This window comes from Patagioenas fasciata, chromosome 19, assembly GCF_037038585.1.
Source record: "Patagioenas fasciata isolate bPatFas1 chromosome 19, bPatFas1.hap1, whole genome shotgun sequence".
NCBI classification, from domain to species: Eukaryota; Metazoa; Chordata; class Aves; order Columbiformes; family Columbidae; genus Patagioenas; species Patagioenas fasciata.
In genome coordinates, this window is record NC_092538.1 from 2,210,709 (window position 1) to 2,223,619 (window position 12,911).

Sequence of the window (12,911 nt, forward strand, 5' to 3'; positions counted from 1 at the left end):
GGCCAAGAATTACCAAGTCTTTGAGAGCCAGAACTGCGCTGAGCTTGCATAGCAGGTAAAATACAGCATAGCCATACTGGAAAAATACACTTAATATACTTAGAGGCTATATGAGTGAAACTGCAGCCCTGCAGTGTGGTTGTGTCTCGTTTTCCCTGTGAGAAACAAGGTCTGGCCCCTGTTTGCTGACATAACCGTCTGTCCTGAGCGCTGAACGTCGCTCTGAGCTCCAGCCGTGCCAACGGAGCTTCCTCGGGCCTGTCCCACAGCAGGACAGGGACCGTGTCACCTCCTCGCAGTGTGACACCGTGACAACATAGTGAGAGTGGGATTGGGATCGGTCACCCAAAAACCAGCTTCACAAGCAATAGTTACAGTTGGCGCTGTTCAGAGGGATTTCTGTCATCTGCAGATACCAGACAAGGTTTGTCCGCCTTTACCCAAACAGGCGTTTTCTGGCACTCTGGAGTTGAAATGTGACTTTTCCTTTAGTATTTCTGTGGGTTTTTGTTTTCCCTGCTAGGTTGCTCCTCTCCAGTCCGGAGGGTATTTTCGTATCTTCTTGCAGTCTCCTGTTTTGCCTGGTTGGCACTGCGAACTCCCTTGAGAATGGTGCTGCTAAAATGCCACAGTCTCATGATGCTTGGGAAGCAAGGCTAGAAATCTGTTAAATTCCACAGGCTCGGGGAGAAAAATCTAAGCAAAACTTGCCAACAGCTTTTGCAGATTTATCTTGGCCCAGCAGTTCCCCAGTACGTTAACAGCAAAACCCACGGAACAGTTCCTTGGAAAATCAATTACACAGTATGAGAAGCACCTCAACAATGTTGTGCAAAGCAGCAGCGCGATCTGCCGCGGTGGGCTGGGCAGGATTCCGTCCGTCTCGAGCGTCTGGGGCTCCAGGTTCCACACCAGCGATGGCAGCGAGGATGTTGGCATTTTAGAACAGTGTGTGTGTTTTTCCAAGCATCTCATATATGCTGTGCTTCCTCAAATTCAGTGGGAGGAGAATGTGCAACTCTGCAAAAACCCTGGGTTTTGTTTGGCTCCCAAATTGCTGTCAGCTGCAGAGTTTAGACTTTCCCATCTGACACTTCACTGTTTGTTTTTTCATTCTCCTGGGGTAGAAGAACATTAACTTGAGTCCCATTATGTCCCTGTCATGTCTGGGCCATCACCTCATTGTTGTAAAGCGAAGGATTAACGTTGGTGTTGAACACGCAGCAGTTCTGGATTACTCTTCTGTTCTGGTGCATTTCCGATTTACCGCAACATCATTTCAAACCTCCAGAGCTGAGCTGGAGCTTTGGCGTGGGGCTGGCGATGTGCGGAGCGCAGCGGTTGCCTCGCTGCAAATCTCAGGTTTAATGAGCTCCCGCTTGCAGCGGATTCTGGGATTTCACGTGCACTGAGCTCATCTTGTCTCAGCAGAGTGGCTGGTTTGGTATTTGGGGCTCCAAACGCTTTGCCAGTCAAGTGTGATTGTCGCCGGTGTCACGGTCCCGCCGGCAGCGTGTGGCGGGTCCGGCTGCCGGTCCCTGGCCCGCGGCTCCACGGGAGGGCAGCACAGGCTGCTCCCGCCGGCCCCGCTGCCTCCTCAGTTGCATCCCGCGTTCTACAGTGCGAGATTCCTACCTTCTGTTTTCTTAGCCCCGTGATTATTTGGGTTAGACTTCCAGAGCAAGAATTCAGTGGAGTTCACGTGGGTTGTTTCAGCCTGGCCGTGAAACGCAAAAAGGCTCTACTGTTATGAGCAAACTGTCTGATCCAGGGAAGCTGGTTATGGATAAACCACAAACAGGGCTGCTGAGGCTCTACAGAAGGAAAGAAATACAGAGTTGAGCTTTGGTTGTTAAGGGCCCCAGCTAAAGGATGTAAAAACATCTTGGGACTGTAGCGAGCTGTGTCTGCGCTGCGTTGTAAGCTGTGAGCTCTGTCTGCAGGTTGCTTCAGCCACGGAGAAGTGGAAGACGGCGATCCGTGAGGCCCAGACCTTCTCCCGCATGCACGTGCTGCTGGGGATGCTGGACGCCTGTATCAAGTGGGATATGTCGGCAGAGAACGCCAGATGCAAAGTGTGTCGCAAGAAAGGTATGGATTCCTGCCCTGCGCCTGCCCAGGGGTGGACGCTGTCACCTCTCCATGCCCTGGTTAGGCAATGTGGCCTTGTAGCCTGTCACTCTGTCTTTTGGCTCTATTTTGAGTTTCAAACATCAGGATTTACAGTCAGAAGTGTTGATCTCACAGAAGCATTTGACCCTGACTCCAATAAACCGTTCTTATGAAACCAGTCTTGCAGAACATTGCAGAGCTGCTGACCCCGGGACACTTGGACACAAGTCATCTGCAAACCCTTCTGGGTGCACTTGTGCCCCTGTCCATTCCCTGGTTTCATTTCTGAGTTGGAATGGTCTTTGGGTCTCAGCCTTGTCAGTGGATCCTGTCTTTTCCAGAAGGAAGAAGCAGGGAGAGGATGGGAAGGTTAATGATCCTTTCAGCCGCGTGGCGGGAGCGAGGTGGGGTGACGCCACGTGGAGGCCGGAGCGCGAGCAGAACCGCTCGCTGAGCTGGGGAGATGCCCAGATGGGTGACACGGGGCCACCCTCTTTGTGTGCACTATAGGATGAAGGGTTTAGAGTGGTGCAGGTAGAGAGGGGACTAGAAAGAGTGTCACCAGTGACCAAGCGCTGGGATTTGTTCTGCCATAACCTCCTTTTGGATGGGAGCCTGGAGGAAAGAGCTTGCGAGTACATTCTGCCTCATCATGTGCTTTTTGTCTTATTTTGCTCAAACACTGGTGGGAAATGAGGGCAGGCAGAGCTCTGGGGAATGCTGGGCCGCTTTTGTTTACCAAAAGGCTGCACCATCCACCTCTTGAAAGAAATAAGGCCTGAATTGGTGCAACATCCTCTGTCACCCTGGAGCCTCAGGGACATTCCAAACCAATGCAAAACTGTCTGTCTGCTGGTGAGAGGGGATTCTAGGCCACATGTCAGGAGGGGCTCACCTGAGACTGGTTTCACAGGACTTAAGAAGCGGGGTGCTAAAGGACGTGCTGGCAAGCTCTCTGTGCTTTCCTCTTTCCCAATAGCTGGCTCAGGACTGTCCCTGTTCCCCCGCGTCAGTGGGAAGCACAGACAGACCAGTTCTGCTGCATACTGATTTCCTTGTAGGCTTGCTGCCTTAAGTAAAAAGCAGATGCTGTGCAGGTTGACCAGATTGAGGCCAGAATAAGAATAACTACATCTCCAGCTCCTTGCTGGGCTCAGGCACCTCTGCAGCAAACTTCTCTTTCTCTGTGTTTGACTTGAGATTTACCTCAGTGGAACCTATTTGGCAGGTTTCTCCCTTTGTCTCAAATGAAATCTTTGCAGGGCAAGAGACTTTGCGTTGTGTTTTTTTCTTTTGTTTTTAAATGTTTCCCGCTGCAGCGGTGGGGCCGGGCGGGAAGGTTCCCGCTTGCAGGGAGCGCTTTGCATCTTTCTCTTGCTTTGCCCCAACCTCCAGCACCGCGGCAGCTTCTGCTTCTCAGGCGAAGCGAGGCCGCGGCGCTGGGGTACGAGGACGTTGCACTCTCCTAGGCGAGGACGACAAGCTGATCCTGTGTGACGAGTGTAACAAAGCCTTCCACCTGTTCTGCCTGCGGCCGGCGCTCTACGAGATCCCGGACGGCGAGTGGCAGTGCCCGGCGTGCCAGCCGGCCACAGCACGGCGCAGCTCGCGGGGCAGGTGAGTCCGTGTCCCTCGCAGCGCCGTTCTGGCCGCAAGACGACCAAACCCTCCCGAACCAGAGCCCCTTGGAACGGTTTGAAATTGCCAGCCTGGCACTGGAACAATAGCAAAGCACACCTGTGTTGTACTGACCCATGACAGCTTCAGGGGTTTTAATAAATCACTTCAGCGTGGCAGTGAAAACATGCACAAAACATCAACCCAAACTGGGTGCGCGAAGGGCTGTTGTTTTCTGTGGGCAGCGGGCTGCATTGCGTTTCTGTGAGAGCGTAGCTGGCAGCGCTGCAGCTCTGTGTCCGCTGCGCTCGGCGCTGGTGTGTTCTTGTCAGGTTAGAGCAGACATCGCTCCAGGCCACAGTTCGGCCCCTACAGTGCTTCCAAAAAATCAAGCTGCAAAATGCCGCTCTGGTGTTTTTCTGGACCCGATAAACCTTAGCAAGGCAGGCGTCTTTCCAGGGCCACAGAGGGAACAGGATTTGAGGAGGAATCAAAGTTGTTCTGTGCAGCAGGAATTAGCAGTTTCCTCCTGGCAGCGAGGGATTGAACTGTTTTTTGAATCGCAAGCTGGGAGTTAAATGTATGCGAGATGTATTTCTCTGTTTACGATGTGTGGCTGTGCTGCACGTACCCGCTGCTCAGCGAGATGAAGCATGGAGTTGCACCTGACGCACAGACAGCGGCTCCTCCTCCGGGGCAGCAGCACAATGGGAGCTGCACTGGCTCCTAATGCACAGGTGGTGTACAGCCTAAACGTATTATTTACTCCCTGGGCACCGTTTAAGAGCTCGTCAGGCCTGTACAAAAATGACAGAGCTTCAGTGCAGCTGTTGTGGCCCGAGATCACGGTTACTTTGATGTGGCAGAGTCACCTGCAAGCTGCTGGGCCCCTGGCCCAGAGCCACCAGGTGGGGTGGCACCTGTCCTGTTCTCTGCTTTCTGCTCTTGTCCTCCCACCCCAGGCAGGAAAAAAATGTCAACCTGGGAGCACTTTGGCCTCCCCTGTACTGGGGGAGCTTATTCCTTTTACTACTTGAGATCTTCTTTCTCCAGAGGGCTGAGACTCCCACAGCAGCTTTGCCTTTGTCCCATTTTGCCCGTGTGTGCAGTTTTGTTTTCCTGTTTTTGCGTTGTTTGAATGCTTTAACAGACACATGCGAGAAGTCGGAACAGTCCTGGGCAGGGAGTCCCTGTGGCGTCTGACATCAGCGCTGGAGTCGGATGCTCTGCTCCCTAACAAACACAAGCTTAGCTGTGAATAATGCTAAACAAGGTCTGTTTCCTCTGGTGCGCGTCCGAGTGGCACAGCAGTGGAAGGAGATAATGGGAAAATATTCCAGCAGAATATTTTAAAAGCCCCCTTTTGAAACTCCTTAGGCCAGGCCTGCAGACCTGGGGAAACAGCTGCCCACGATCTTCTCATCCTTTATCACATGGTCAAGGTGCCTAGAACAGCAAAAAACATACAGATTTTCAGCCCAAATGTTCAGACAGCAGCCTGGGAAGTCTGATTTTAGCTGTAGCTACAACTTGATACTCTGAGAAATACAGGCGACTGCTTCAGCCCGAAGCCAGGTGTTTGTTTGACGTTGGGTGGTGAACAAGCAGGGCAGAGGGCCCAGGGCCTGCTGCCTGGGCTCTGGTACAATAAACATGTTTATCTGCCTTGCTGTAGAAACTACACAGAGGATTCTGCTGAAGATGAAGGTGGAGATGGTGAGGAAGCTTCTGATGAACCAGATGCTGAGGAGGAAGAAGAGGAGGAAGAAGATTACGAAGTTGCTGGACTGAGATGTAAGGCTTTGACCATGCAGCAAAGTAACAGAAAGCGTTAAGGCTCTGCATTCAGTGTCCAAAGTTTTGATCATATTTGGGACCCGTGCTTTTCCTCGCACAGAACAGGTTCTCACTTGGAAACAGTGTCGCAGGGAAGGCGCTGGGGGTGCTGCACGTTGCCGGGCGGCTGTTGTGAGCTCTTGTCCCCTTGTGGCAGGTCAGCGCTGGCAGAGATGGACCCTGCGGTGAGCAGTCGCTGCCCTGGCCGCGGCAGCAGCGTCCCCGGTCTGTGCCCACAGGGTTTGTCAATCAACTGGGTGCTCTCAGAGGTGCTTCTGAAGCTTTAACCACAACCCCCTCCCCCTGCGTTTTCCCTTCCCACCAGCTCACAATCTCTTAAGTGCAGGATTTGTAGTGATTTGGCAAGGAGGCATTTTCAGATAGCCGGACTAGCGCTTCCTCCGCCCATCCCTGTGGAAGGCGCAGCACTCGAGCCGCGGCAGCTCCCTTTGCTTGCACACAGACGCCACTCGGGATGCGAAACTGGCTCATTCCTGGGCAGCTGAGTGGAATAAAATAGCATTTTCTAGATCCTCAATGACCGCTTCTCCACTCACCCACTTTTTAGTATGTGTATCCACTTTGTTTTTAGTGGAATTTGACTTGGTCTCATTTGGGCAACTTGATGCACTGAAAAGATCCGTCTCAGAGTGGCACGCTGCCAGCACTTGCTTTCTGTCAAAATGCCCTTGACTGACATAAAATTAACTTCAGAGTGTCTTAACCAGGGCAGATGGTGAAATGTGTGGACTGGAACCCAAAGGATTATCCCCTCTTCTTTCAAGGGTTTCCATCCAGGTCTTTCAGGCTTGATTCCCCCGCTTTATTCTGGTTTCAGGGATGTTCACTGATACCCTGGCTATGTGCGCTGCTTGTTGTTCTGCGGTGTATCCATGTCCACACTTGGAGTGTGTTCAGCCTGTGTTGCTCGGCCAAGTCAGGAGCTGAGCCAAGGTTTCCAAACAATAGCAAAAGAGGGTTGCAGTCACTAAAAATAAAGCGCTAAACGCAACCCCTGGTTTTAAAGAGCATTAACATAGAAAAGGTCACCGTGGAAAACTTCTGTTTTAATAGAGAAGTCCCATTAATCCTTGTGGCGTTTATCCTGGGGGATATAACCTAGAATGTTGGATTGTCAGACATTTAACACATGCTGCACGCTTGACACACAAGCGGAGCGACAGCAGGCGGACGTCCCAGCGCCCCGACACACGCTCCCGTCGCGGGGGGCCCGGCAAGATGATTTATGGGACAGGGCTGGATTAGAGGCCGCAGATGAAGTGCTGCAGCGCTGGATGCAGCTCGCTGGAGCACTTGTGACCAGGTGGAAGGAGCTTGGCTGGGGAAGGCGACCGACACGTTCTCCTGATACAGAGGGGTCACGGGAGAAACTTAAGACAAGGGAGCGCGTCAGCACGCTTGTGTTTCCATCAGCACGAAGCTCTGACAGGGAGACTGACACACAGGCAAGTGCCTTTCTGTGGGATATGCTGCGGCAGCCCCAGTCTTGGGTAACAAAATCCCATTGTTTCCCACTTGCGGCACATGGAGCAGCTCCCGGCTGCAGTAACCCAACACTCCCCCTGCACACAGTTCACTTTTCGGGGGGGTTTAGCAACTGGCGTATCCCACTGTGTGGGGCTGCTTGGAAAAGCACCCGGCCCCAAAGTGGTGAGGAGCGAGGGGACAGCAGGACACCAGGGAAATGGCAGATTTCTGCTCCTGGTGCTTTCAGAAGGGGTGTTGCAGTGAGATCAGAGACGAGTGTCTGTCCTTGCGTTGCTTCCCCAGCTCTCCCTTGAGTCCCGACACATCAGGGTCTCGGCTCTTGGTTTGCAGGCAGAGGGGCTGGGACCCCCAGGTCTCCTCGGAGCTCGAGGATCTGGCCGTGCCCACCATTAAACAGGAGGCTGGTGCCAGACAGCAGCAGCCTCTTGTTGGGTAGAAGGGGATTACCCATGTATCTCAACTGAAGAGGGTATTGAGCACAGGACAGGAGTGAGGAGGAGCTGCCGGGGAGCTGGGTCACTGCAGCCACCCGTGGGCTCGCCAGCTCCTCTGTGCTGTGAGCAGGGGGCTGGGCAAGGGGTGTGTGATCTCTGCTCCCACCTTCACTCCTTCCTCTAAGCCCCTGGTGTGTCTGTTTCAGTGAGACCCAGAAGGGCAGCCCGGGGCAAGCAGAGCGTGGCCGTGTTCTCCTCCAGGCAAGGGAGGCACCAAAGGAAGAAGCAGTCGCTGCACCCCGCCAGGGGACCCCGGCAGCGGGCGGCACCTGACAACAGCGCAGACATTGATGAGCTGGTAAGAGCCAAATTGCTCCCTGGAGGCTGCTCACATCAAGAGTTATAAAGGAAACAGGTGTTGCGCTTCCTCCCCTTCCCAAAGAAATAACCCTGAATGGGATTTAAAAGCCAGGCTGGGGGCGGGTTAACAAAGGGGGCAGATCCTGAAGGGCCGGGTACCAGCACAGCACAGATATGCCAGGCATCTTTCCCCAGCCGCTTTCACACATTGTCCCTCTTGAGTAGCAAGCGGCCTGCAGCTTGTTAAAGGGTTTTTAATAGTATCCATGTGTCTCTGCAGAGAGGTGGGGGCACTGAGGGGGTCCTGCACAGTCAGAGAATGCCAGCAATGTTGGACCCTTGCTCCCCAGCCTTGGCCGTTTTCTGACAGTTGTTGTCCGTATGGTCACTCCCCAACCTCCACGACATAATTTGGCTGGTGTAGGTTTCACTTGACATTTAAAGAATAAAACCTTATGCTCCTGAACAGAGCAATTCTGTGCGTGCTGGGCAGGGTGGAGCTGCAGCGTGCGGTGCTGTTTGTCCCGGGAAGGGACACCCCGGGGGATACGTGAGGAGACTCCAGCCCCATGGGCCACGTCACCAGCTACATCTGTCATCTGTCCACTGAGCAGCACGACGAGTGCTGTGTCCCGTCACCTTCGGGAGTGGCTGCGATCATGGTCTCGTTGCTGGGTGGGCTGGCACTGGGACTGCAGTGTCCACTTAACTGGTCTGTGTTAGAGATTGGAGAGAACCAAACCAGTGAGCCTGGCACGGGCTGCCACAGCCAGCTTGGAGGGGTGTTAAATGGGGAAAATCATACTGGAACAGCGGGGTCTCTGACCAAAGGCTGACTTGGGGAAGAGGACTGTGCTGGGGCTCTTCCACTTACGGTTTGTCCCGGGAAGAGACCAAAACTGGCTCGGGAATAGCGCCCCATGTTGTGGAACCTTCCCGTGGTCGGGAGCTACGTGAGGGACGTTCCCGTGCGGGTGCCTGACCTTGTGCTCAGCCCGTGCACAGGACGGCAGCGCTGGAGACATCAGCTGCTCGGTGGTATTTAAAAGGGCACGGCCGGCTCTGCGGTGTTGGTGCAGCAGCACAGGCGCCTTCTCCCCCTGCCCCGGGCTCGGAGGAGCCAGGGAGAGGGAATTTACACTCTCGGTTTGCTGTCCTTTATTCCTTGGCTGCTCGTTTTGCCCATGCTGTCTTTGAACCTATCTTGAAAAAGCTTGCTGCCCCCGGAGAAACAGCCAGGCTGCTTGTGAGCAATTCCCATCAGAGCTTCTGGATGGGGCTCCCATTCCGCAGCTCAAGCTGCCTCTCTGTGTCTTGGCTGTTACCACCAAAGGTCCCGCAGCAGAGCAGTTTGTCTCGATTGTTGTGGAAGATGACTGCATTTGAAAGACTCGAACTTTATTTCTGCAGCAGTACCACGTATCCCCACCCTGTGGGATGCTCGTAAGCGAGAGGATTGAAAAGCTCTGCTAAGAACCAGCTTCTTTGGCCTCGAAACTGTTTGCCAAATACTGAAGCCTGTAGTGCTTCCCCTCCTTCTAACAGCATCCTTTGTGTGTGCAGGTCCTTCAAACAAAGAAGACGACACGTCGCCAAAACTTGGAGCTGCAGAAGTGTGAGGAAATCCTCAGCAAGCTGATCAAGTACCGCTTTAGCTGGCCCTTCAGGTGAGGGCGGCTGGCCTCTTCCTCCTCCTCCTCCTCCTCCTCCTCCTCCTCCTCCTCCTGGGGGCAGGTCTGTCCGCAGGCCGTGCGGAGCCGTGGGCTCCTGCTGGATCGTCGCTGGTTGCGAGACTGGGGTTTCAAAAGCCGGTTACGGGTGGGGAGAAAGGGAGAGAAGCTGCTGCAGAAGGAGCCCGCACGCTCTCTTAGCCCCGCTGGGTGGGAGATGAGGTGGTGTGGCAGCGGGTGCTGGGGTGGGGGCTCTGCAGCCCCTGGGTTTGCAGGGCGCTCTGCAGGTGCTGTGACAGCGATGGCAGCCGGACCTGCCACGTCCCTGTGCCTGCACCAGCTCTCTGGGCACAGGACGAGCTGCCGTCCCTCCCCTCGCGCCAGGGGTGTCGGTGCTGCGGGGTTGGTCACAGCACGGGGTGCAGGACGGGGCTGCGCTGGAGCCGAGGGCTGGGGGGGTTCTTGCTCCTGCAGCTCTGACCGCGTGGCCGGGACCGGCATTTTCCTCCTATCTCTGTGGCTCTTCGTTCGGCAGGGAGCCAGTGACCACGGAGGAAGCTGAAGATTACTTTGAGGTCATCAGCAACCCTATGGACTTCCAGACTATGCAGAGCAAGTGCTCTTGTGGCAATTACCGCTCGGTGCAGGAGTTCCTCGCCGACATGAAGCAGGTGTTCTCCAACGCCGAGCGCTACAACCAGAACGGGAGTCACGTACTGTCCTGCCTGGAGAAGACAGAGCAGTGTTTGATTGACATGGTGCACAAACACCTGCCTGGCCACACGTATGCGCGCAGGAAACACAAGAAGCTCTCTGCCGAGTGCCAGGAACTGGAGGAGCAGGAAGGGGACAGTGAGTCAGAGCCCCTCGAACATTCCCGGGGGCGGAAAAGGAAGAAATGAGGGATGGGGAGACCAGGGGAAGAGCCAGAGCTGGAGCAGGCCTGGTGGTGCTGCCGGGCAGCAGGATGGGTTGTCTGGAGGGAGCTGGGAAGCAGCAGGCACTTCTCTATTAATCCAGCCTTCCCTTTGGCCTGTCCTAGTTTCGATTTTTCTGCAATTTCCTCAAATATTTTGTCATCCATTGAGTAAGCAGAGATTAATTACTGCTTCCTGCATAATCCGCAAAGCTCTGAAGGAGTCTGTCCTGCAAGGAGGGGAAGGTGGGAGCGCGACGGGGAGGCCGGGCCGGGAGCTCGGAGCCGGAGCCAGCTCAGCGCTGCCTGCTCCCTGGGGATGAGCGGCCGAGCGCTGGGACCTCTGCCTTGTGCTGCCCGGGACGTGACACCCGCCTGGAGCTGCCGTGGAGGGATCATGTTGCTGCACGGAAGGACTGGGTGCGATCAGGCCAATGGGCTCCGAGTTCTTGTATGTATATATTTATATGGTGTTAATTCGGAGCCCCTGCTGAAAGGCTGCGTGGGGCGGGCAAGCACTTACATTTATGGAGATGCGGCTTTCACCAGCATCCTGGCACACTCGGCTTCCAGGTGCTCGTGCTTTTCCCCTCTCCCTTCCAAGGGAGCGATCTCGGGAGGCTGTGCTCCGAAGGAGGCTTTTCTGAGCTGGGCTTTTCTGAGCTCGGCTCTTCACGTGTACGCGGCACAGAGGAGCCCGTTGGCGTCCCCGCTCACCTGGATCCCACACAACCGCGCAGCCCTTTGGGTGGCCCGAGTGCCAGAAGCAGACGGGAGAGCGCTGGCTTCGTGCGCCCTCAGAGCCGGGGCAGCAGCAGAAACATCCCTGTAACTTTCAAGATTAATTTTCTAGTGAAAAGTGGCTCGTTTCTAGCTGTGATCTTGTACAAAGAACACCTGTAAGATACCGTTGTCTTGCTTTGGCACATGTACAGTTTATATGAAATTGTGTTTGCTTTATATCTTCCCCCCTCTTAAAAGTCATTTCCCTGCCAGTAGCTGGAGTTACATCAGGGTCTGTTGGCAGGGGCTGTCCCAGTCCCTCTGTAGCCGCGCTCTCACCATGTTTTATAGTGAAGCCATCCCCATTTCAGCTCCTTCGCCCTCCCCCAGCGCAGCGAGACCGTCCCGCACCGGCCGACCCGCCCGCCCTGGGGGAGCTCGGCCCCCGCAGCGGGTCCTGCTGCCCCACATACGGACTTTGCTCATCACCTCTCCCTTTCCATCACGACGGGTTTTTATCACACAATCAGGGCTCCAACTTTTTATTATAGAGGTTTTCAGTTTGGGACAAACCAGCCACAGGGCTGCTCTGTACTGCTTTTGCAACAGAAAAGCAAAAGCAGCTGTTGCCGCTCCTGTGATTTGAGAAGAAAAGAATCATTGATTAAAAATTTCAGCCTAATTTTATGAGATTTTAGGATTTTTTATCGATAGGTATTTGTTTGAGGTCTGGGCTGCCGGGGGCTGTGGAGCCCAGGCAGGTTCCAGCCTCTCCCTCCCAGCTCCTGCCCCACAGAGCAGCACTGACGTTTGTATTCCGCACGTCCCCTTCAGACGCTTTGTTCTGTCCTGTCCATAGAGAACGTTTTCTGCAGGCCCCACACGGTGAAACCTTTGGAATTGTACGTTTTTTAAAAATAAATGTCATTTGGGGGGGAGGGGGTTTCTGCTAAGGGCTGTACTTGTAATAAATTGGAAACTTAAAAATAAACATGTACTTGTGTTTGTAAGACCAGCGTGCAGCGTGTCCTTTGCGGGGCTGTCGGGGGTCTCTGCGCTCCCCGTCAGACACGGTGACGGTGTCGCTGCCTCCCGGAGGGACAATGGGGCCGCAGAGCGAGGGACGGAGGCAGCGGCAAGTCCGGGTCAGCTCAGCCCGCAGCTCTGGAGGAGCATCTTCTGGGCTGTGCTTTGCTGGGTTGGGTTGTACCTGCTCCGGGATGTGCTGCGGTTCCAGCGCTGCAGCCGGTTGTGCCACAGGGGCAGATCACGGGAGCAGCCCTGCGTGGCCACCCCTCCTGTCCTGTGGCTCTTGGCTGGCGGTGACTCGGGCTCTGTGGGGTGGTGCTGGGCGACGACCGAAGGGAAGGCGAGAGGGTGATGGTGGAGCTGAAATGTCTCTGCTCTTCCGCCCTGGCACGGGCTGGCTGCCTCCCTTGTGTGTTTTGCAAGTGCAGCGGGGAGCTCAGCGAGGACGGTTCCTGCTGCGTCCCTGGAAACACGACTCGTGTCCCCCCAGCCCGGGCTCCAGCCCGAGCCGTGCTGGGCTCTGCCAGCCGGAGCTGCAGACTGGGCCGGTGCTGGTGCACAACCCGCCAGCTGCGCTGGGCAAAGGTCTGTGTGCTCCTGCCGGTGCTGCACTGCAGGAGAGCGGTGGCTCCTGGGTGTCTCCATTGTCCTGGCTCAGGAGCTGAGCTGGGAGCGCTCCAACCAGGTCCAGCTCTGCGGGCGGAG

At 55.1% G+C, this 12,911-nt stretch overlaps 1 protein-coding gene across 1 annotated transcript in view; it reads left to right on the forward strand.

The window, feature by feature from the left end:
• BAZ1B (bromodomain adjacent to zinc finger domain 1B) overlaps positions 1–12,187 on the forward strand; it is a 53,464-nt gene extending 41,277 nt beyond the window's left edge. Inside the window, exons 14-19 of the mRNA XM_065853231.2 lie at positions 1,944–2,091; positions 3,582–3,729; positions 5,405–5,523; positions 7,715–7,866; positions 9,432–9,535; positions 10,074–12,187. Of these exons, the coding sequence (XP_065709303.1) occupies positions 1,944–2,091; positions 3,582–3,729; positions 5,405–5,523; positions 7,715–7,866; positions 9,432–9,535; positions 10,074–10,440 (1,038 nt within the window). The 3' untranslated portion in view covers positions 10,441–12,187. The remainder of the gene's footprint in view (positions 1–1,943; positions 2,092–3,581; positions 3,730–5,404; positions 5,524–7,714; positions 7,867–9,431; positions 9,536–10,073) is intronic.
• The last annotated feature ends 724 nt before the right edge of the window (positions 12,188–12,911 follow it).